Genomic DNA, 24523 nt, shown 5'->3' with positions numbered 1-24523 from the left:
GGAGGTTCACCTCCACCTGACTCTTCCATGGGCTACGCTCCACTGCTCACTCCCTGTTCTGTCCCAGGGCTGATGGGGAGTGTCCTGGGTCAACAAGCTAGCAACAGCAGGAAACCAGACACCCTGAGAACCCGTCTGAGCAGGAGGGGACAGGCTGCCAGCATCCCTAGAGGCCCTAGAGGGTCTGGTTCCCATCCTTCCCACCCTCCCCCCCCCCCCAGGGTCTTGCGCCTTTTCCTGGGAGGAGTCTGGGAAGTCTAGTCCAGGACAGCTGGATAGGCTGTAGCAAGGCTTTTAGGCTGACCTGTTCCTGAAGTGACCGTGAATGTGAGTCACTGTCTGTAGAATGAACTGCACTTGTGTGTGTGTGTGTGTGTGTGTGTGTGTGTGTGTGCATGTGCGCGGGCTCTGGTGTCTTAGCTAGGCTCCTCTGCTCTCAGCTAGGCCCAGTTCTGGCCGCACCACCCTCACTCACAGTTCAGCGAAGGCTTCAGACAAAGCAAGGCATCCTCTGGGCATCCTGTTCCTGTCTCAGCTTTACCCTTGTCTTAGTTAAATCATCTTGTTACTGTAACAAAAGCAAATGCAGCTCATGAGGGAAGAGTTATTTTGGTTCACACATTGAACACAGAGGGGAAGCCATGGCGATAAGAATGTAGGTGGCTGGTCACGTCGTTTACAGTCAGGAAAAAAAGAGACAAGAGGCTTGCCCAGTTTCTCCTCTCCTTGCCCATGGAATGGTACCAGCCACAGTTAGGGTGGGTCTTTCCATCTCATGTCTCGAGAGATATTTAAATGGTGATTCTTAGGCACATCAAGTTGACAGTAAAGATGGACCTGTCACAATTGTCCTCCGTGGGAGGCCCCATCCCGAACCCCTTGGACTACTCAAAACAAAACACCATAAAGTGCGTAACTTATAAAGAATAAACATTTATCGTTTTGGAGTCTAGAGGTACAAGGTCAAGATGCTAGCAGACGCAGTGTCTAGCAAGCACTCTTTCTCTTTCTTTTCTTGTTCATAGATTGCCCTTCCAGCTGGGTCTTTACCCGGTGAAGGAGCCAGCTAGCTCTCTGGGGTCTCTTTTCTAAAAGACATTAATCCCTTTATGAGAGATGATCCCCTCCCAAAGGTCCTACTTCCCAATCTAACCACAATGGGGGTTGGGATTTTGAACACACAGGCGTTCAGACCACAGCCTCTTGCATTGCTGGTTGAGGTTCCTGGCTCCTTTGGCCCTGGCCTATCTTCTCATTCTGGCTTTTAAAAGGAGACGTGGAAATCTCTATCTGTCACTCACTCTGAGGGGTGTCCTGTGCAAACCGTTTAAGACTTGAGACTTGGTAACTGTTATCTCAGTTTACCTTCCCACAGCCCTCCGCCGCCCTGTGTTTTCCAAATCTCCCTTTTCTTTCCTTGCCCCCACTGTGTGGATTCTTCAGATCTACCCCATTCTCCAGCTGCTGGCCTCTTTGGGATCCTTGCCTGAGAGGCCCCAGGCAGCCAGTTCCTTGGCATTTGTGGAGCACCTGTCTTGTGTCTCCCGTGTACCAGGTGAGCAGCAGGTGAGCCACACACCTGTGGGCTTCCCTGGTCCCAGCTGTGCAGGGCTGACCTGGGCCTCCCAGGTGACCTGGGCCTGCCCTGCACCTGCATCTCTGGAGCCCAGCCCCCTCCTGTCAAGCACCGCTCCTGGCCAAGTCTCAAGAGGTGGTAATTGTCAGCAACTATCTCCAGACTCCTAAGACATACATTTCCCCCTTTCTGATAGTAATTTGTGTCTTATAATTGATGTGTTTACTTAATATGGTGGGATTTATTTTGTTTATTTCCCCACTCACTGAAAATGTTATTTATCCTGTGATGAATCTTTCAGTTGGTGGCATTTTAACCCTGGGGAAATATGATAAATTCATAGAATAATCAGGGACATCTGGAAATTATTTTTTAATGGGACAGAATGACTCTAATGGGAAAAAATGCGGGTAGTCGACTAAAGGGTGGGGAGCGGGGGACTTGGAGATGTCATGGTTGTTCAGATAGCGCTGGCTCTTGGCTTGTCAAAGACTCCAGATTCCCCCGAGTTGCACTGTTGGTCCTGGAGACTGAACAGGGCAGCTGTTCACAAAGACTCCATGACATAGGGCCGAGTTCCGCTACTCCCAGCTTCTATGCTTCAGTATAGGTGGCGAGGCCCCAGAACTCCTAGGAGGTAGAGGTGACTGCGGGCAGAACTTGCTTTGGTGTTAAAGAACTTGCTTTAGTCTGTGCTCCTCCACTGCCCATTCCGGTTGCTATCATCTGTATTCCCTTTCACATGCTCCAGCTAGCGGCTGGAGGACAGCGAACCGCCCTCATGGATGGAGTGGGAGGGTCCGTGGGAGGGGAGGGGCAGCCAGCCAGGCTCCAGCAGGACAAAGGTAGAAGACACTGAGCCTCATCTGTGCCTGTCCTGCCCGTGTAAAACCCAGGGCTCATCCGGGTCTCCTTACTCCGCGCTGTCTCAGTCAATTTTAAGCCAGTTTGAGTTCAGTCCGCCCCCGCCCCTTAGCCCTTCTGTCCCCCCTCCCCTATCTCCTCCTGTAACCAGGCAGATGCCAGGCAGCCACACCATTCTGGATTTAGGGAGACCAGGAAGTATGAAGCTTTAATGCCAGGCTATGGTGTGTTGGGCATCACAGGTAGGAGGGATAGGGCTCCTCATCCCGTCTGAGATAAGGCCATGTGGGAAAGGCTGGACGGCTGTGCTCTGTGGATGGTGTTGACCTCTTCCTGCTGGCTGCACCATGCCCAGGGCAGCCACGTACCACAGAATACACCACATGGAAAGCGTCAGAAGGGCGACACCACAGCTGACCATGGACCCCTGTATGAGAGCATTCTTACACTGAGCACATGTTAAAAGAGCATTTTAGGCATGTTCTTGCATATATTTAAAGTGAGTTTTACCCGTCTATTGGTGCGGAAAGTTAAAACTACCTGTGTGGGTCTCACGTAATTCCATGGTAGAGTTAGCTTTAGTCTCATCAATATCTTTTAAAAAACAAACAAATAAGCATACACACATATCCATTTCTTTCCCGTGTGGTCCCACCTGCCTTCTGCGCCTGTGCAGGGGTTTCTTAAATTTACACGCCCTTGGTTCCCTTCCCACCTCCCACCCCTCCCCACCCCCCACCTCGTGCCGTGCAGATTTGCTCTTCCTTTTTCGTTGTGTGTTTGTTTTTATTTTCATTTTGCTTTTCAAATATGTCCATTACAAAAGTCTATATGAGGTGTGTGTCATTTACAAACTTCAGTATGAGTGGACCTTGGCCATGAAGCTACACTCTGCCTCTACCCGACCCATCCCGAGTCAGATACTCCACGGCCCTATGTTTCTAAGTCTTTGGAACTAGGCAATTACTTCCTGAATCATGTGCATTATTATGTAAATTTCAGACTAAGCCATTGGATTGCTATTAGTTGATTTTAAAATTCCTGGCCCCTGTTTATGATCTTCAGATGATTTTTTTTTGTCCTAATGCAGTTTATTAACTATGTTATGGTTGGTACATATTGTTTAGTGTTGACCCAAGTAGTGTGTAATAATTACACTAACTTACATAACGTTTTATTTCCCTGGAGATGGTCCCTGTCCCTTTAGGGCTGCTTTGCTTCTTACAGTATTTAGATTCTTATCAAAATCTCTGTCAATGTGTAAAATGCCTTCAAATACCATTTCCCAACCTCCTCTCCTCCAGACAACCTTTCGGGTTCCCTGAACTGTCTGGAGTCCTGAGCAGCAGTGTGCGTGGGAACACTGCATCTTTTTAGAGCATGGCCTCCTATTTTGTTGCTTTTCTTTCTTGGATTTTTTTCTCTCATATAAAAGTATCTTTTCCTCTATTCCCTTTTACCTTTCTTCAAAAAAAACTGGTCATCATTGAGATGCCTGATTAAGTCATAGTAGGTTTAGAGGCTCTATGCACATATATGAGAAATAGCTTTCCAAGTAGTGGGCTTCAGGGTACAGTGGTTCCTACATATTTTCTTAAATGTATTTATTTTCATTTTATGTGTATTGGTGTTTTGCCTGCATGTATGCTTGTGGGAGGGTGTCAGATTCCCAGGAACTGGAGTTATAGACAGTTGCAAGCAGCCATGTGGGTGCTGGGAATTGAACTCAGGATCTCTGGAAGAGCAGTCAGTGTTCTTAACTACTGAGCCATCTCTCCAGCCCCAGGAAGCTACATATTATATTGGAGTGTTCTAGGTTTTTTTTTTTTTAATATTTATTTATTTATTTATTTATTTTATGTATATGGATACACTGTAGCTGTCTTCAGACAGCACCAGAAGAGGGCATTGGATCCCATTACAGATGGTTGTGAGCCACCATGTGGTTGCTGGGAATTAAACTCAGAACTTCTGGAAGAGCAGTCAGTGCTCTTAACCACTGAGCCGTCTCTCCAGCCAGCTGGAGGGTTTTGAACCACAAGAACCTGTGGGAACAATAACTTTCTTTGAAGACGCACCCCCACCCCTCCCCAACTCCTGTTTCCAGCCCAATGTGCCTGTGAAGAGCAATGTCACATACCTAGTGACAGATGAAAGCAGAGGGTCCCAAAGTCCCATAGACTTTCACCTGACCCTGTTTGCTTTATCTGTCCCCCTGCCTTCTATGCCTGGTGTCCCCTCCCCTGTGCACTGAGACCTTTCTGGGAGGATGGGAAAGGGAAGAGCTGTGGGTGCAGCTGCCCAGTGGGCAAACCTAGCATCTCTCAGTTTTCTTAGTCCCACACTGTCTCCTGCCTTCCAGCATAGCTGCTGCCCTTCATTCCTGACCCTCCTATCCCCCCCATGCCCCGGCATGGTCCGGCCACTGTTTGCTAACTGAGCCTTTGGTAGGTGCTGCGTTTCTGATTTCTCATCTTTGCTCAACTCCCCGTCTGCTCTCCAAATTCTGTTGACATCTGTCATCTGCTGGTGTCTTTGCTCCTGTTTCCCCAGGCCCTGTCTTTTTCTTATCCCCTCACTCTTACATCAGTGGGGATCTTTCTGCAGCGCCAAGTCTGCTGGCTGCCTCACTGAAGGACCCCTCAGATGCCGCATGATCTAGCAGGGCGTCTTGCAAAGCTTTGTAATCCAACTCAATTCTAGCCACAGAACACTGGAGTCTTAGTTAAATAAAACTGGCCTCCAGCTTACACCTGGATTTGATTGCTTTAAAGTCTAGTCTTAATAAATGGATTGGTATTTCATTTTTTTATTAACTTTTTTTTTAACAGCCCCCCACCTCCACTTCCTTTTGAGACAAGATCTCTCTATGTAACCCAGGCTGTCTTGGGACTTGATATATAGGCTAGGTTGGTGTTGAATCCACAGAGATCCACCTGCCTCCCGAGTGCTGGGATTAAAGGCCTTTGCCAACAACGCTGGGCCTGACTGGTATTTTAAAAGGTCATTTTCTGTGTGATCTCTTCCTGCTTAAAACTGTAACACAATATTTTTAGTGGCTTATGCTGGTATAGAACTTCTTCTGTAAAGTCCAGGGCTTGGCTAGGTCACCCTAAACTTTCTCTATATACAGTTTTCTCCTTCCTACCTCAGGTGATCCCCCAGCAATTCAGAAGGAGGCCAATTCAAGAAGGTCAGGCTGGCTTTAGGAGTCCTTAAAACCCTCTGGCACGTGTCATTTATTAAAAAAAAAAAAAAAAAAAAAAAAAAAAAAAAAGGCTGCGTTGCTTAACATTAAAGCAAACACGCCCTAAGCTAAGGCACACAGACCCTTTATGTGGAGCATTAAAGACGGGGTGTGGGGGGGCACATATAGTAAAGCTGTAGATCAGCTGTGTTAGGAAGGTCCAGGTTGTCCAGGGGTGGGGACCCCCGCTCAGGTAGGAGAGCCCTTTGCATGTCCTCAGGAGATCTCTGTCTTTTGCCTCCACAGGTGCCCCCTTTCAAAGGTCTCAGCATCCTCACGCTACCTCCTGCCGCCACTTCCACCTGGGCCCCCCACAGCCGCAGCAGCTAGCCCCGGACTTCCCGCTGGCCCACCCCGTGCAGTCGCAGCCGGGCCTCAGCGCCCACATGGCCCCGGCCCACCAGCACAGTGGCACGCTGCACCAGTCGCTGACCCCGCTGCCCACCCTGCAGTTCCAGGACGTCACAGGTCCCTCCTTCCTACCTCAGGCCCTGCACCAGCAATACCTGCTGCAGCAGCAGCTCCTGGAAGCTCAGCACCGCAGGCTCGTCTCGCATCCCAGGTCGGCAGGGGCGGGGCGGAGGAGGGGGCGGGGCCGGGATGGGCGGGGCTTCTTTCAACCAAGAATAGCTGCAGTCACAAAGTGTGTTCTTCAGCGGATGCCTTTTGCCTCTGGTAGTGGCATTCATTTAGGTCAGACCCTAGCATGACCCCTCACATCACCCAGATTCAGGGTTAGGGGGTTGGGTAAGCAGTGGCCAGTGATTCTTACGGTGGACTTTTGTTGCACGGAAGATTTGAGGTCTAGCAAGTCTTCTCCAGCTCTCATGGCGGCTTAATTCTGGGTTTCCCAATACCAGAGTACCAATGGAAATGACTGGTTCCAGCTTTGGCCTCCAAAGGGCCAACGTCTAGTTGGAGGTTAGAGTTGGAGAGTGTGGCTTGTATGCCCATGTAACCGGATAAAATTAGCAGCGGATCAAATATCCTGATGTGGCAAGTCACTACCTTCCTCTGAGCCTCAACTGTAACGGAAAAAAATGGATGAGCACAGCTGGGCACTTCTCAATCTTCTAGGTTTCAGGGCCTTTTTCACACACACAAAATTGACTACAAAGACCTTATATTAGTTTAACATGTTAGAAAATTTAAAGTATCTATTAATTCACTAAAAATAACAATAGACACCATATGGTAAATTATTTAAATGTTCTTTTTAACCATTAATCCCTTTAATGAAAATAGAATTTTTTCTCACATAATATATCCTGATTATAGTTTCCCCTCCCTCTGCTCCTCCCAGTTTCTCCCCATCTTCCTTCCTATCTGGGATCCACCCCCTTTCTGTCTCTCATTAGAAAACAGGCTTCTAAGGGTTGATAATAATATGATGTAATAAGATGATAAGATAATAATATGATGTAAAAATAAGGTAAAACAACAACAAAAAAAATAACAGTTGGAATTAGACAAAACAAATCAACAGCGGGAGAAGAGTCCAAGAGAAGGCCCAAGAGTCCCATAAAAAAACGTTAAATTGGAAGTCATAATATATACACAGGGGACCTGGTGCAGATCTGCTCGGGCCCCGTGCATGCTGCCTCAGTGTCTCTGGGTTCATAGGAGCTGTGCTCATGTTGATTTCGAGGGCTTTGCTCACCTGGTGTCCTCCACCCCCATTGCCTCTTACACTTCCTCTTCCAAGGAGTCCCCTGAGTTCTGAGGGGAGGGATTTGATGGAGTCATTCCATTTAGAGCACTGTGTCCCAAGGTCTGCTCCCTCCCCCACCTGCGTGAGGCATCATGCAGAGGTCTCTGTGTTTGTTTAATCTGCTGCAGGGGTGATGCCTCTCTGATGATGGGCTGAACAAGGCATTGATCTATAAACATGGCAGAATGTTATTGGGAGTCATTTTGTTGCTGGGTTGCTTGTTTTGTTTTTAGGACAGTAGTATTTTAGTTTTCCCTGGATCCCAGGGCTATCTAGTTTCACGTTCTTGGTCACCCAAGCCGTGTCGGGTATGGGTTCCGTCTCGTGGACTGGAACTTGAATCAGATATTGGTTGGACAAGCTTTGTGACACTTTTGCTCTAGCAGATCTTGCAGGCAGGACAGCATTGTAGATCAGAAGGTTGGTGGCTGGGCTGGTGTTGACATTTCTCTTTTGGTAGTGTGAAAAGTACCTTTCCGTAACAAAGACACTAGTATGTAAGGATGAAGGGCAGCTCTGTGTAGGCACCAGCTCAACTCATACCTGTTCAGTGGGTAGTGTGGTGCTGTCTTCAGGAATGGGGCCTTGCTGTCAGCTTGTGGAGAGCAACCTGTGGTCTTGGCAGGTCTGGCTTGGTTGGGGATTCACTTTGGCCAACAACTCAATGATATGTAACTCAGTCCTGGTACTGAAAACTTCATTTGGTGACAAGAGATGCCCAGCTGGGGGTCTGTCGCCTCCATTATTTGGAGATTTCATTTGGATTTCATTCACATATGTATGTATTTTAGGAAGCTTTTAGGTTTCCATACCACTCCTCAAATGACCCTTGATTTTAGCTGTTTCTCTCTGTTTTCCCTCCCTTGTTACCCCCTCCCCTTCACTTGATCCTACACTTCCAGCCCCCTATCCACTACCCATAACTAACCATTCTATTTATCCTTCCTAATGGGATCTGTCTGCCCTACCTCCCCGAGCCCCTTTTTCCATACCTACTATCTGTGGTTCTATGGATTGTAGCTTGGTCATCACTGTCTTATCTACTAATATCCACGTATAAGCGGATACATACCATATCTGCCTTTCTGGGTCTGAGATCCCTCCCACAGGACGATTTTTCCACTTCCATTCATTTATCTGCAAGTTCCATGGTTTCATTATTTGTAACTGCTGAGTAATACTCCATTGCATAAACATATCACTTTTTCTTTATTCACTCTTCTGTTGAGGGACATCTAGGTGGTTTTCATGGCTATGAACATGACTTTGTGGGAGGTGTCCTTGTGGGAGGATGGAGCATCCTTTGAGTTCATACCCACGTTGTATAGCTGGGTCTTGAGGTAGATCTGTTCCCAGCCTCCTGAGGAGCCTCCACACTGATTTCTGTAGTGACTGTACAAATTTGTGCTCCCACCAGCAATGGATGAGAGTTCCCCTTACTCCATATCCTTGCTGGCATGAGCTGTCACTTGTCATGTTGATCTTAGCCTTTCTGACAGGTGTAAGATGAAATCTCTAAGTAGTTTTGATTTGCATTTCCCTGATGTCTAAAGACGTTGAACATTTTTTTTAAGTGTTTCTCAGCCATTTGAGTTTCTTTTTAAAAACATTTTCTGTTTAGATCATTTTTAATTGGGTCATTTGTTTTCTTGATATCTAGTTTTTTGAGTTGTTTACCTATTTTGGATATTAACCTTCAATTGGATGTACAGTTAAAAAAAAAAAAGACAAACATTTTTCATTCTAAAGGCTGCTGCTTTGTCCAAACAATGGTGTCCTTGGCTGAATAGAAGCTTTTCAGTTGTATGACGTTCCTCTTATTAATGGTTGATTTTAGTGCCTGAGCTATTGGTGTTCTGTTCAGGAAGTCTTTTCTTGTGTCAATAAGTTCCAGGCTATTCTTTGCTGTCTCTTCTATGAGGTTCAGTGTGTCTGGTTTTAGGCTGAGGTCCTTGATCCACTTGCAGCTAAGGTTTGTGATAAGTGCGGATCTATGTGCATTCTTTTACATGCAGCCATCAGGTGGATCTATGTGCATTCCACATGCAGCCACCCAGTTTGATCAGCACCATTTGTTGACAATGCTGTCTTTCTTTCTAGTGTGAATTTCTAGCTTCTTTATTTTAAAAAAATCAGGTGTCAGGAGGTGTGTGGATTTACGACTGGGTCTTCAATTCAATTCCACTGATCAACGCATCTATTTTTGTACCAATATTATGCTGTTTTAAATTACCATAACTCTGTAGTACAACTTGAAATCGGAGATAGTTATACCTCCTGACGTTCTTTATTATTCAGGGTTGTTTTTAGCTATTCTGGGTTTTTGTGTTTCCATATGAAGTTGAGAAATTGTTCTTTCAAGATCTGTGAAGAATTGTGTTGCAACTTTGGATCTGTAGATGGGTTTTGGTAAGAGGGTCATTTTTACTATCCTACTGGTCCATGAACATGGGAGATCCTTCCATCTTCTGATAGCTTCTTCAGTTTCCTTCTTCAATGTCTCAAAGGGTTTTTGCTTGCTTGCTTGCTTGTTTGTTTGTTTAATCACACAAGCTTAGTTAGAGTTACCCCAAGATATTTTCTATTCTTTGAGGCTACTGCAGGTGTTGCTTCCTTGATTTCCTTCCCAGTCTGTCTGTTATTTGTATAGAGGAGTGTTACTGATTTTTGTGAACTGATTTTATATCTAGCTACTTTGCTAAAAGTGTTTATCAACTCTAGGGGCTTCCTGATGGAGTTTTAGGGTCACTTGTGTATACTATCACATCATCTGAAAATAAAGGTACTTGGACTTCATCCTTTCCTGTTTGTATCCCTTTGATCTCCTTCCCTTGTCTCATTGCTCAAGCTAAGATTTTAAGTACTATATTGAATAGGTATGGAGAGAGCAGACAAATCTTATCTTGTTACTGATTTTAATGGAATTGATTTGAGTTTTTCTCCATTTATGTTGATGTTGGCTATGGGCTTGCTGTAAACTGCCTTTATTATGTTTCAATATGTTCCTTGTATCCCCAATCTCTCCAGGGCTTTTATCATGAAGAGTATTGGACTTTTTAAAAGGCCTTTTCTTCATCCAATGAGATGATCCTGTTTTGTTTTGTTTTTTTTTTGTTTTTCCTTTTATTTGTCTATGTGGTGGATTACATTTATCTATATACGTTAAACCATCCCTGCATCTCTGGGATGAAGCCTACTTGATTATGGTGGATGATTTTTTTTTTTTGCTAGATTCTTGGATTTGATTTGCAAGCATTTTATTGAAAAATTTTGCATCTATGTTCATAAGAGAAATTAATCTATAATGCTTTTTCTTTGCTGGGTCTTTATGCGATTTGGTATCAGGATAATTGTGGTTTTGTAAAATAAATTGGGCAATGTTCCTTCTGCTTCTGTTTCATGGTGTAATTTGAGGAGTATTGGTATTAACTCTTCTTTGAAAGTCTTGTAGAATTTTGTACTAAAAACATTTGGGCCCGAGCTGTTTTGGGTTGGGAGGCTTTTAACTACTTCTTCTGTTTCATTAGGGGTTATAAGTTTAAATTGCTTATCTGATCTTGTCTTAACTTTGATAACTGGTATTTAGTCAGAAAATTATCCACTTCTTTTAGATTTTCAAATTTGGTGGAGTACAGGTTTTTAAAAGTATATCTCTATGATTCTCTGGATTTCCTCGGTGTCTGTTGCTATGTCCTTTCTTTCTTTCTTTCTTTCTTTCTTTCTTTCTTTCTTTCTTTCTTTCTTTCTTTCTTTCTTTCTTTCTTTCTTCCTTCCTTCCTTCCTTCCTTCCTTCCTTCTTTCTCTCTCTCTCCTCCCTCCCTCCCTCCCTCTCTCCCTCCCTCCCTCCCTCCCTCCCTCCCTCCCTCCCTTCCTTCCTTCCTTCCTTCCTTTTCTAATTCTGTAAATCTAGATATTCTTTCTGCCTTTTAGTTAATTTGGATAAGGATTTGTCAATCTTAATGATCTTCATAAGGAAACAACTCTTTGTTTCGTTGATTCTTTATATTGTGTTTTTATATGTGCTTGTTTGTTTGTTACTATTTTATTGATTTCAGCCTCAAGTCTGATCATTTCTTGCCATCTACTCTTTTTGGGTGTGATTTCCTCTTTTTGTTCTAGAGCTTTCTGGTGTGCTGTTAAGCTAGTAGTGGGATCTCTCTAATGAGTTTTTTTAATGCAAGCACACAATCCTATGACTTTACTTGCCCCTCAGGACCTCCATGTCCCATAAACGTGTCCTATAAATTTGTGTATGGTGCATATTCATTTTCATCTGGTTTTAGAAAGTCTTTAATTTCTCTCTTCCTTTTTTCATTCTCTCTTTTTGAGACAGGGTATCACTATGTGTCTTTGGCTGTTGTGGAATTCACTATGTTGACCAGGCTAGTCTTGAACTCATGGAGATCCACCTGCCTCTGCCTCTTGAGTGCTGGGATTAAAGGACTGTGTCCTTATGTCCAGCTTAATTTCTTAATTGTCCGTCTTGACTCATTTTTTTTTTCATTCAGGAGTAAGTTGTTCAGTTTTCATGAGTTTTTAAGTTTTCTGTTCTTTTTGTTGTTGTTGATATCCAGCTTTAATCCGTGGTGGTCAGATAAGATATAGGGTGTTATTTGAAGTTTCTTGTATCTGTTGAAACTTGCTTTGTGTCCGAATATGTGGGAAGTCTTAGAGACAGTTCTATGAGCTGCAGTTCTTTGACCTGCTTATTGGTATTAAAATCTCCCACTATCAGTGCATGAGGGTCAATATGTGATTTAAGCTATAATAGTGTTTCTTTTGTGAACTTGGGTGCCCCTTTGTTTGGAGCATAGATGTTAAGAATTGGAATGTCCTCTTGGCGGATTTTTTCTTTGATGAGTATAAAGTGTCCTTCCCTATCACTTCTGATTAGTGTTGGTTTGAAGTCTATTTTGTCAGACATTAAAATGGCTACACTAGCTTGCTTCTTAGGTCAGTTTGCTTGGAATATCGTTACCCCTCCTTTTACCTCGAGGTGAGGTCTATTCTTGATGTTAAATGTGTTTCTTGGATGCAGCAGAAGAATGGGTGTTCTGTTGGTCTGTGTCTTTACTGGGAACTGAGACCATTGATGGGGAAATATATCAATGAACACTTAATAATTCCTGTTATTTTGTTGTGGTGGTGGTATGTGCATACATGCAGGGTGTGTGTGTTAGTGTGTGTGTGAGTGTGTGTGTGTGTGTGTGTGTGTGTGTGTGTGTGTGTATGTATGTGTGTGTGTATTTTCCCTCTTTGATTTTCTGGCCTGGGACTATTTATTCTCTGTGTTTTCTTGAGTGTAGTTAACTTTTTTATGTTGGAGTTTACCTTCTAGCTCCTTCTGTAGTGCTGGATTTATAGATAGATATTTCTTAAATTTGGTTTTATTAGAAATGTCTTATTTTCTCCATTTATGGTGATTGAATGTTTTGCTGGGTATAATAATCTGGGCTAGCATCTATAGTCTGTAGCACATCTGAAGAGGCCCTTTTGGATTGTAAAGTCCCCATGGAGAAGTCAGGTGTAATTCTAGTAGGTCTGCATTTACCTGTTACTTGGTCTTTTTCCCTTGCAGTTTTAAATGTTCTTTCTTTGTGCTGTATGCTTAGTGTTTTGATTGTTATATGCCAAAGGACATTTCCTATCTGGTTCAGTCTATTTGGGGTTCTGTATACTTCTTGTCCCTTGATGGGTATCTCCTTCTTTAGGTTAGGAAAATTTTCTTCTATGATTTTGTTGAAACTATTCTCTGTGCCTTTGACCTGGGTGTCTTCTTCCTGTTATGTCTTCTCCTTCTATTCCTATTATTCTTAGATTTGATCTTTTCATAGTGTCCTAGATTTTCTGGTTGCTCTGTGACGGAATTTATTTTTATTTATTTAACATTTTCTGTGACTGAGGTACCCATTCTTCTTTTGTTTCCTTAATGCCTGAGATTCTCTTTTTGTCTCTTAATATTCTGTGGCTGAGACTTGTCTCTGAGGTTCCTGTTTGATTCCTAAATGTCTCACTTCCAGATTCCCATCAGTTTGGGTCTTCTTTATTGATTCTATTTCCACTTTTAGGTCTTGAATGGTTTATTCCTTTCCTTCCACTGTTTGTGTTTTCAGAGATTTCCTTAAGGGATTCATTCATTTCCTCTTTGAGGAGTTCTGCCATATTCGTACAGGTGACTTTACAGACTTTTCCTTGTGCTCTGCCTATGCTGTGTTCCTCAGGGCCTCTTGTGGTAGGTGTGGTCACTTGTGAGCTTTACTGGAGACACACTGCCCTGCTGTTACCGATTGTGTTTTTATGTCGGTGTCTAGGCAACTGGGTTTGGGAAGATTGTAATTCTAGGTGCTGATACCTGGTCTTATTTTTGGTGAATGGGTGATTTTGTTCCTTGGTTTCTGGTTCCACAGTATGGTGGCTGTGTATTGCCGGGTAGGAAATTCTTCTGGCATCCTGACAGGTGTGGTCACTGGGGGGTTCCAGGTAAAATGTGTTTCTAGGTATAGGGAGCTGATACTTAGAAGTTGGGATGGGCTAGAAACAGTGCTCAGGGGTCTCCAGGAGTGAGGAAAGCAGGGTGTTCCACCAGAATCTGGTTAACCCTCTGGGAATAAGACAGATGGTGAGACAAGACCCCAGCATATGGTCTGCTACAGAGCTGGCGGTGAGACTGGGAGATTGTATCTGGAGAGAGGATAGGCAGGTGAAGATCTGTAGTTACCTACCTTATCTGCTTCCCTGGCTGCAGCAGCCTGTGGTTCTCAGGGCTATAAGATATTCATATGCAAAAGGACTATGTATCAACTTAGTGAGAACCACTCAAAATGTATTTGCAAGTCTCTGTGGCACACAACTTAACAGAACTTCTCTGTGCCCTCCTGTCTGCTTCCGTATGAGATCCTGAAGAGTCCTATGTCACAAAGTTTCTGGAAAGTTCCACCGTTGGCCTGAAAGAGAGTAAAGAGTGAAAAGAGAAATAGCTTTTCCTCTCAAGCTACCTGAAAAGTGCTTCAGGGACTCCCAAGGGTGCTTGGGAGAACTGGTCCACTGCTGAGCTAGGTCATAGACAGGTGACTGGAGGCCTGGGGTAGCTGGGACAAGGTTGTATGAAGTCAAGGAGAAAGGCTGCCATGACTTAGTGTGTTTAGGGAGGCCTTCTTGGAGGAGACTAACTCTGACCTGGGCCTTGAAAGCTACGAAGAGTGTGTTGGAGAGAAGAGCATGATGGTAGAGCATGAACAGACTCAGGGACACGGTTTCTGCCTACCTGACCCTTGGTGTTTGGGAACTCCAATTTCTGTGAGGGATAGCGGAATGGGGCATCCATAGTAGGTGGAGGGGGTGTCACTCAGAGTTCCTGTGAGCTTGACTGGCTCAGGCAGCCCTTAACACACTGGCCATCCTTGCTTTCTGTGCAGGCGGAATCAGGATCGAGTGTCTGTCCACCCCCACCGCCTTCACCCCAGCTTCGACTTTGGCCACCAACTGCAGACACCTCAGCCCCGGTATCTGGCTGAGGGCACTGACTGGTGAGTCTCCAGATACTGGGGAGCATAGGAGAGAGGGAGGGAGGAAGAAAGGGAGAGAGGAAGGGGAGGGAGGAAAGGAGGGAGGGAGGGAGGGAGGGAAGGAGGGGGGAGATTGCAACAGGTCTGTGGAGTTTCTGGTTTTCATCACTTTTGAATGATGCAGGTTAGTCCTCAGTCCAGTCAGCTTTGGAGTCTACTTCACCCACCCACCTACAGGGTCTGGATGCAGGAATTCACTCAGTGGAGCTGGGCACTATCCTGTGCCAAGACTGGAGCTCAGTGTTCATGGTCCTGCCAGAAAGAAGGGAGACAGGATGTGACGTGTTTCCTAAGTTCAGTAGTACTATAAACCAGGGGACTCTAGAGTACAGCTTGGGAGGCGAATTCAGAGATGCTAGTGTGGTCAGGGAAGGCTTCCTGGTGGAGGGAAGAATCCACAGAGAAATGGTAGAGCGTATAAGAAAGGCGGTGCAGAGAGCGTGACTCGGACTGAGGTTAGAGGTAAGCTTAGGACTGTGGAGAGGAGCAGAGGAGGAAGTGGAGGACGTTGTAGTGTCCTAGAGACAGGTGCCCTAGGAAGCCTTTCCATTGCCTGTACTTCTGGGACTCTGCAGCCCATTCAGGGACATTCAGAGAGTTGGTGTTGGGGGGGGGGGGTATTCCTCAGTGGAAAAGGAGGGACAACTTTTTAAAAGCTGCATCATCTCCCACACCTTGGGTCAGGAAAGCTGGTTCGGTCAGGGTGGCATTGGAGGCTCTTCCAGGACAGGTGAGAATGACACAGAGTGTAGTTCTTGCTGGCTGCCCGCTTCCCGTGCTCCTCTCCGGGTGCCAGAAAGAGCATTGTAAACGTTCTCTGTCGTCTCCCGTCTTCTGAGCATTCTCGGGGACTCTCTGTTAAACTGAACAATCTCTTCAAAGATAAATCACACTACTGCCAAATGCAGCCTAGCTTTTTCCTAATTAGCAGATTCAAATTAGGAAGATTTAACTGCAGTCTGGATTAAATCCTGTCCCTCAGCAGTCAAGTCAAGTCAGTTTGATTTAATTCGGCACACACGGAGCACCCAGAGCCCTTGTACACAGAGAGTGATTTGAACACAAATATAGGGTCCCACAATGTATGTGGATTGCACAGGTGACAGAGGAGGGTCTCCCTGGGGAGAGACAGGAGCAGAGCAGCACATCAGCCCCGCCCTTGGCTTTCTTAGCCATCCAGATCTGCTCTTCTTTCTTGTTTCAATCTTTCTGTATTCCCAGGGGTCCCATTCCCTGTTGCCCCAAGGAACATGAAGAATGAGGATCTGGGAGGCTGGTCCACATTTCCCTGCCCTGTGCGGACCCATCCTGGGCTCATTCTGCTTGTCTTATCCCCACTGGGGCAGTAGGTTCTCTCTTGTAATCAGCAAGAGGGGCCCGGTGCCGAGAAGGGGTTTTTTTTGGTTTTTTTGTTTGTTTACATCTATCTGTTTATCTGTGTGTCTGTCTGTCTGTCTGTCTGTCTGTCTGTCTATCTATCTATCTACCTACCTATCTATCTAATTATCTATTATCTAATTATCTATATCCTCTCTCTATCATCTATCATCTGTCTATCTATTATATAATTATCTATTTATTATCTATTTATCTATCTATATCCTCTATCAATCAATCTATCTATATATCTATGTATCTATCTATATATGTATGTATGTATGTATGTATGTATGTATCTATCTATCTATCTATCTATCTATCTATCTATCTATCTATCTATTATCTATCAATCATCTATCTATCAATCAATTATCTATCATCTATTTTATCATCTATCTATTATCTAATTATCTTTCTCATCTATCTATCTATCTATCTCTCTATCTATCTATATCTATCTATTATCTAATTATCTATCTAACTCCTCTATGTATGTATCTCTCTTTCTATCTATCTATCTATCTATCTATCTATCTATCTATCTATCTATCACCTGACTATCTATTATCTATCAATCATCTATCAATTATCTATCATATAATACCTATTATCTGTCTACACATATCTTTGGGGATAAGAACAGATGCGTATAGATCGTTGCTAGGGGTTATGCTGTTTAGTAAATAAATACGACAAAAGTTAGTGAGAAAAGAAATCATGAATTTGAAGGAGAGTGAAGAGAGTCTGGAGACAGGAAGGGAGAAACGTAGTTATATTATAAGCTCAAAAATTAAAAAGCAAGAGTCTGTGAATTTCATCCCCTGATGAAGGCTGACTGGGCCTGGGCCCAAGAGACCATTTCTTATCTTTTCTTCTTCCTCCTTCTCTTCCTTCTCCCTCTTCTCCTCTGTAGCTTCTTAAAGTGGACCTTTAGGTCGTGACTCATCTCCACTTAGCATAAGAATATAAAGTTGTAGACTTAAAGACAGAAAATGTTTATTTTATTTATTGATTTTTTTTGAAAGATTTATTTATTTTTTATATGTGAGCACACTGTCACTGTCGTCAGACACCAGAAGAGGGCGTCGGATCTCCTAGAACTGGAGTGTCAGATAGTTTATAGTTGATAGGTGAGTGATGGGAATTGAACCCGGGTCCTCTACAAGAACAGCTAGCGCTTTTAACCATTGAGCAGTCTCTACAGCCCCTGTTTGTTTCTTTGAATTCTGTCAGTTTTTGCTTCACTTACTTTGATTTATTTGTAAGTATTGGGAATATATATTTCTCATCTATTAAGAATCATACAATTGTTTTGTCTTCAAAATGAAATGACTCACAGTTAGGTTTTTCTTTGGCTGTGCTCTTTAGGTCCAATTTTGCTTTGTCTGATGCTGACATCGCCGGTCTAAGTTTCTCCCAGTGGTGCTTGCTTCTTCCTCCTTTTTCTTCCTTTCTGACTAAAATAAAATAAAAAAATAAATCAAAGCTTATTTTTTTACCCTTTTTTTAAAAAAACTGAAAATAGAATATTTTCTTATACAGTACATCCCAGCCACAGTTCCCGCTCCCTTCACCATCCCTGCCCCCATTTTCTCTTCAGAAAAGTGGGCCTCCAAGAGACAACAGCCAAACAGGACAAAACAAAATACAATAAGACAAGGCAAAGCCCTCATAGCTAGGTTAAACAACAACAACAAAGGCAGAGTTTTGTTACATGTCCCTGGCTGGTCTACAGCTTTCTAGGTGGATCTCAAACCCATAGTGATTAGCCTTCCTCTGGCCTCCTGAGTGCCAGGACTCAAGACAGTATGCCACCGCAGCCAGCTACCTTTTACCTTCTTTGTTTTTGTTTTTAAAATATCAAGCAGTTGACTGTTGTTTTCCAGGTAAAAATCGGTGTTTGTTAATGGGAATATGTGGGACACTTACATTTATTGTAATTACCCACACAGTTAAAGCTGAAGGCACTGTCTCGTGTTTTGTTTCTGTTTGTCTTGTCCTCTTTGTCTATTGTGTGCCTTCTTTTGGATTGGTCCAGTGTCAGAAATAAATGCTAGGATGTTAGGCTCACAGTTGTGTCACTATTTTGTTTATTTCATTAGTTGATTAATAGCTTGCAAATATGTATAGTGTCACTTTGCTATACATGTATACAATATAACTAAATAAGGTATATTGCTTTATGTGAAATGGAACCATGTACTAAAAACTGTATATTTACATTTCTCCTTTTACATTCATTGCTATTCCTTCTGTGGGAGGATACATATGCACATGTGTATATGTGCATATATATTATAATTGAATACTTTACTAGAAATTTTGCTTTAAACCAGTGGTTTTAATTGAATTAAACTGAGGTTTAATTTTTTTTCTTTTTGTCTGCATGCTCCATTTAGATTGATTTTATTGCTGTATGTTTAAATCACTAATCCAAATCTGCTATTGACCCACCCAGCCCAGTGAGGTTTCCATTTCAGATGTTACTTTAATCCCAGGAAGCTCTGTTTAGGTGACTTTCTAAAACCTCTTTCCCATGTTGTGTTTCTGACCATGTACTTGAGTATGTAATAATGGCTATTTTAGCATCTTTATTGGGTGGTCCCACCGTAACTGTCATTCTCGTGTGTTGGGATATTTCTGTCATCTGATTTCCCCCTCACTGAAGGAGATATTGTCGTCCTTTTCATCATGACCAGTTATTTCCTGTTGAGCAATGGACGTCCTGAGCTATAGATTGCTGAGTAAGTCGGTTTGCTTGTGTCGTTTATGGAGTGTTGGTAAACTCTGTTCTGGCAAACAGCACTCGTGGATGCGCTTGTCCTTTATAGGCTTGTTAAGTCTTGTTGCAGCAGATCTCAAATATCCCAATATCAGCAAGAACTCTAGATCTGCCTTAAAAGAGCTTACAGGCCAGCTTTAAAAGAATGTTTGGGGTCTTCCGAATACCCTTAGTGATCAACTAGAAGTCTCGTTCTCAAACATAGAATTTAAATGTTTCTCGATCTGTCTGACTTTTGGGAACCCACTCACTATCCCCACGGGTGCTTTTCGCTCACTCTGTGGAATGTCAGGATGCGCCAGCCATTCTCCGCCTTCCTAATGTGGCAACCTCATGCTGTGGTGACCCCCATAAAATTATTTTGTTGCTACTTCGTAATTGTAATTCTGCTGTTATTATCTGTAATGTAAATGTATGTGCTTTCCAGTGGTCTTAGGTGACCTCTGTGAAAGGGCCATTCGACCCCAAAAGGGTCAGGACCCACAACGTGAGAAACACTGCTCCACACACACAGAACTTGCTATTCGGCAAACACTTGAGGGGACAGTGCAGAGTTCTCATGTGATGCAGCTTCCTGCTCTTCAGAACACTGCACCAGGAATATCAGAGACCTCGGCTCCCCTGCAGTGAGACTTCTGAAGTAAGCCAGTGAGTTCAGAGAACACCAGCCTCTGCTAAAAGACCTGTGTGTATCTCTGGTTCAGATATACCTTCTCAGGCAAGGCAGTGAGTTGTAGCGTCACCTGGATCACAACTCTGTATGGTTTGTGCAGCATCCGAGAGCAGATATCATATGTATTCTGTCCGGTTTTTCAGTGGCTTACAGTGAAGGACAAAGGCAGTCTTTGCTACCTAAAACCATGGCTGGAAGCAAAAATGCCTTTAATCTCAATCTCTCTCTCTCTCTCTCTCTCCCTGTCTCTCTTGTCTGTCTCTCTGCCTCTCTGTGTTTCTGTCTCTGTCTCTCTCCATCTCTCTCTATCTCTCTGTGTGTATACAGATAACCTCACCAAGAGACTAGTCTGCCCCTCCTGTAGAGTTCCCCTTATCTAGATCTTGCTGTTACATCCTGATGACATCACTGAGGTAGTCCTCAAAAGTGGAACTATGGCAGGTCATGCCTGCAATCCTAACATTTTGGAGGATGAGGCAGGAGGATTGTGAGTTCTCTTTTGTCCTGGGCTACAGAGTAAGACCCTGTCTTAAGAAACTATAAAGGTCCCCAGTTCTCTCTCCCTCTCTGTCTCTCTCTGTCCCCCCTCTATCCTTCTCCCTCCCCATCTCTCTTTCTCTCTAATTTCTTAGCAGATACCACTGTGTTTTTCTACCAGAAAGTACACTGTGTGGTTGCCTGTTCTTCTGTGATGTTGGCATCAATTGATGATCTCTGTCTGGGTCTTTTATTTCTTTGGAGGATACAAAATGATAGGTAATTTAATAATTCCTTATTCATATGCTTGCTGAGCAACGTCACTATGGAACAGTCATCAGCTATTTGGTTATTCTAAAGTTCAGTTGCTTGCGTGGGTCTTCCTCCTTGTTTCTAGTCTTCTGGGCCAGGAGCTGGTCCCCTGATGTCCCTCAAAGGGGTTGATTTTGCTCAGTATCATCTCAGCCCACACTTAAAATATATTTCGTGAGCTTCGATATCTTTTTGTAGTAACAGTTACCGACATGCGAATTACCCAGCCCTGCTGGCGGAGCCGCTTCCGGAGGATTCCTTCTGCCATGACCCTGGTGCACATTAGCAGTGTGCCTGCTTCTGCTTCTGACAGAATGTTCCGGTTTCTCTGTGTGCATTTTCTCCACAGACCTGGAATAATCTGCTGTCTCATTGGCTGCCAGTTCCCCCTCAGTCCCTTTGTCGGGATCTAAGTTTCTACCTGGCTTGATTTTTCTTCCATCGACCTCTCTGCCTTTACCTTTTCCTGTGTAGCTCTGGCCTCTGAGCACCGCCTCAGCTCAGCCTCTGCACATGTGAAAGGACTTTATTTCATCTTCATTTTGAAAATCGTTTTTGCTGGGTGCAGACCCCGTGCTTGGCAGTTCTTTCCCCTTACTGGCGTTCTCTCCTTCTCTCCTGACCGCTTCATTTATAGGAGAACCTACAATGATCTGGAGCTCCCTGAGGGTCCTCTTGCTCCAAGCTTGGGTTCATTTTAAACTTCTATCTTCATCGATTTGTAAAATTTTGATTACTATGTACTTGGAGGTAGATTCCTTTGTGTTGCTTTGATGAAACTTTTGGATCACTTTAGGCCAGTAGGCTTATAGTTTCCATCAAACCTGGGAACGTTTTAGTGAAGCTCAAGTTTAAATGAAGTGAGTTTCCCCAGACTTTTAGGATGTGCCTGGGTGGGCTAGGGTAGCTTTCTAGCCTGAAGAACGAACACCAGGAGGGGCCCCTTGGCAGGGGTTTCACCGAATGATGAGAGTTTGTCCACTGCCTGTCCTCAGTGGAAGCCGTTGCCTGGATGCCTTTGTGCTTTTCCTGGCCTGCTCCATTTAGACTCTTCTTTGGAGAGAGCTTAACGGCCTGGGCTTTACTCCAGGGGCCTCAGACCGACAAGTCTTAGGTGTGAGTTTGGGAGGAACATGGAGATGGCTCGTTGCAGGCAGGCAGCTTGTTAAGAGTTATTAGTGCCATGTTCTACTGTCCAGAGGGGCAGAGTTGGCAGCGTGTGCTCTGGCTTTGCGCCATGGTGATGTCTGAGGCCTCTTCTGAAACCCGACAGGGTGGTGCTCCCTCTTCTGAAACTCGACAGGGTGGTACTCCCTCTTCTGAAACCCGATAGGGTGGTGCTCCCTCTTCTGAAACCCGACAGGGTGGTGCTCCCTCTTCTGAAACCCAACAGGGTGGTGCTCCCGCCACCTTGTAGCTCACGAGGTTGTGTCCCCACAGGGATCTCAGTGTGGACGCCGGCTTGAGTCCTGCCCAGTTCCAGGTGCGGCCCATCCCTCAGCACTATCAGCATTACTTGGCAACTCCTCGAATGCACCACTTCCCGAGAAACTCCTCGTCCACACAGATGGTGAGTGACAGCCCTGAGGGGGCGGGGACTTCTTGCCAGTGGCAGAGCTGAGGCCCCCTGAGTCCTGGCTCCTAGGCAGACCAGCTGCTGCCGCCCATCCTCAGCCCCAGTTCTTATTCCAGCTTGAGGGGATGAAACGTAGTGATGGCCCAAAAGCCATCACTGCTGAAGGGGGTCAAGTAGAAGAGGCATCATGGCAGGCTGCAGTCTTTGGGGAAATGCCCAGTGCTGAAAGACTCTGTCCTGGGGCTGAGAAGATGGCTCAGCCAGTAAAAACGCTTGCTGTACAAGCATTAGTCTGATCCCCAGCACACATACAAAGCCAGGCATGGTGGTGCATGCTTGTAAGACCAGAGCTGGGGACGTGGAGGCATGCAGGTCCCTGGGGCTCACTGGTTAGCCAGCCTTGCCTTCTCAGTGAGTCCTGGAGCTAATGAGAGCCTCTGTCTCACAGAATAAGGAGGGCGGCTCCTGAGGAACAACACTAGGAGCTGACCTTACACACACACACACACACACACACACACACACACACACTCCTAATAGTGACACTCTCTATGGGCCAGGCATTCACACACACGAGTCCATGGGGGCCATTCTTATACAAACCACTACAATCTGTATTTTAAGACTAATATTTTGTTCACTGTGAATCTGTAAAGATTCTTTTAACTTAGAGACCATGTTTTACAGTACTATTTACCAGGTTGCTGACTTTCTTGTCCTTGGCACTGGTGGTGACCCTGAGCCATCCTCTTGCTCTCGGAGACCGTAGAGGAGGCTCCTGCCACCCAACTGCCAGGGACCAACTCTTGGCTCTGTCACTTGCTTGCACACCGTGAGCAGGTTATTTGATCCACTTGTGCCTTATTCGCCCCATCAGTAAAATGGGCGTTATAATATTCCCGCAGCTTCCATCAGGTGAGGCGGGGGAGGAGCTCAGAACGGCGCCACCATGCAACTGGTGCTCAGTCAGGGTCCGTGCCCCTGGGTCAGTGGCTAACCCTTCTGGAATGCACAACACGCACATATGCACAAACTTGGCTCTGCATGAATAGGACAGAACACAAGAGCAGGAGGGACTGCCCTGCTGACTGCAGGGTGTGCTGGCTGGCTAGCGGATGTGGCAGGAGGGGTTGCCCATTGGGCCCAGGAGAAACCTGGGATAGTCACTCTACCCAATCTGTTCTCTCCCTCTCAGGTTGTCCATGAAATTCGAAACTACCCTTACCCCCAGCTTCACTTCCTCGCCCTCCAGGGACTAAATCCTAGCCGGCACACCTCTGCTGTTCGGGAGAGCTATGAGGTATGTTGCCCTGAAGGGCACCGACTTCATTCCTTTACCAGACAAGTCTCCCTGCTGGGGCAGTGAGCCGGCTTCCTGCGCAAAGGTTCCCGCTTGCTCATCATGTGTGTTTATCTATGTGTGCACTCACTGAGCGCGCTTGTCTGTGTTTCCCTTTGACAGGAGCTGCTGCAGCTGGAGGACAGGCTGGGAAACGTGACCCGAGGCGCTGTACAGAACACCATTGAGAGATTCACCTTCCCCCACAAGTATAAGAAGGTGAGGCTGCGCTGACTAGCCGCAGTACAGTCAGGGGGTCAGAAGGGAGGTGTCCATTGTCTGCTTGAACCAGCCTGGCTGGGTACAGGGGACACAATCGGAAGCCCAGGGGCCTTTGTTCTGGTTCCGTGTTCTACAGCAGAGCAGGCGCCTCAGGATTTTCTCATTGGCCCACATCAGATGCAGTCAGGAGGGAGGATGAGGATGGGAGCCCTCTTGACCAGAACGGAACGAAGGTTGAATGTGCAGATATTGGTTGGAGTGCTCATGAGTGTATTTGTGCATGTGTAGGTGGACAGATACATCACTGTATCAGTCCTGTGGGCAAAGGGGCTCCTGCACACCAGGCTGATGTTCACCTGAGAAAACAATTCTTGGTCCAATTACATAAAGACAAATGGGCAAAGAAGGCCTCTGAACTGCGTGGGACCGAGCTAGGGACATTTGAAAGTTACAGACCTAGGGGCTGTACCCACTGACCTTAGAAGTAGAATCTGTCTGGAGGGCCATTACCCGGAAACCCAAGCTTTTAAAGCATTATTTAGTTAAAACCAATGAAAACTTGGAAGACACCAACACGTTCTTTAGTGGGTGAATAGGTAAACACTCACAGTGGATCGTTATTTTACAATTAAAAGAAATAAGCTGTAAAAATCGTGGTGGAAGCTAAATATACACTAAATAGTGAAAGAAGACAGGCCGAAGGCTGTAAACTGTATATTCTGAACTATATGATGTTCTGGAAAACAATACTACAGAAAGGGTTAAAATAAAAACATAAACAAAAGACCAGTGATGGCCA

At 44.9% G+C, this 24523-nt stretch overlaps 1 protein-coding gene across 1 annotated transcript in view; it reads left to right on the top strand.

The window, feature by feature from the left end:
• Rnf165 (ring finger protein 165) overlaps positions 1-24523 on the top strand; it is a 109027-nt gene that overhangs the window by 74739 nt on the left and 9765 nt on the right. The window contains exons 2-6 of the mRNA NM_001164504.1: positions 5934-6249; positions 14814-14924; positions 22028-22157; positions 23359-23463; positions 23626-23721. Of these exons, the coding sequence (NP_001157976.1) occupies positions 5934-6249; positions 14814-14924; positions 22028-22157; positions 23359-23463; positions 23626-23721 (758 nt within the window). The remainder of the gene's footprint in view (positions 1-5933; positions 6250-14813; positions 14925-22027; positions 22158-23358; positions 23464-23625; positions 23722-24523) is intronic.

This window comes from Mus musculus, chromosome 18 (assembly GCF_000001635.26).
Source record: "Mus musculus strain C57BL/6J chromosome 18, GRCm38.p6 C57BL/6J".
NCBI classification, from domain to species: domain Eukaryota; kingdom Metazoa; phylum Chordata; class Mammalia; order Rodentia; family Muridae; genus Mus; species Mus musculus.
Note: the sequence above shows the minus strand (reverse complement) of the source record. Positions and strands in the feature narration are given on the sequence as shown.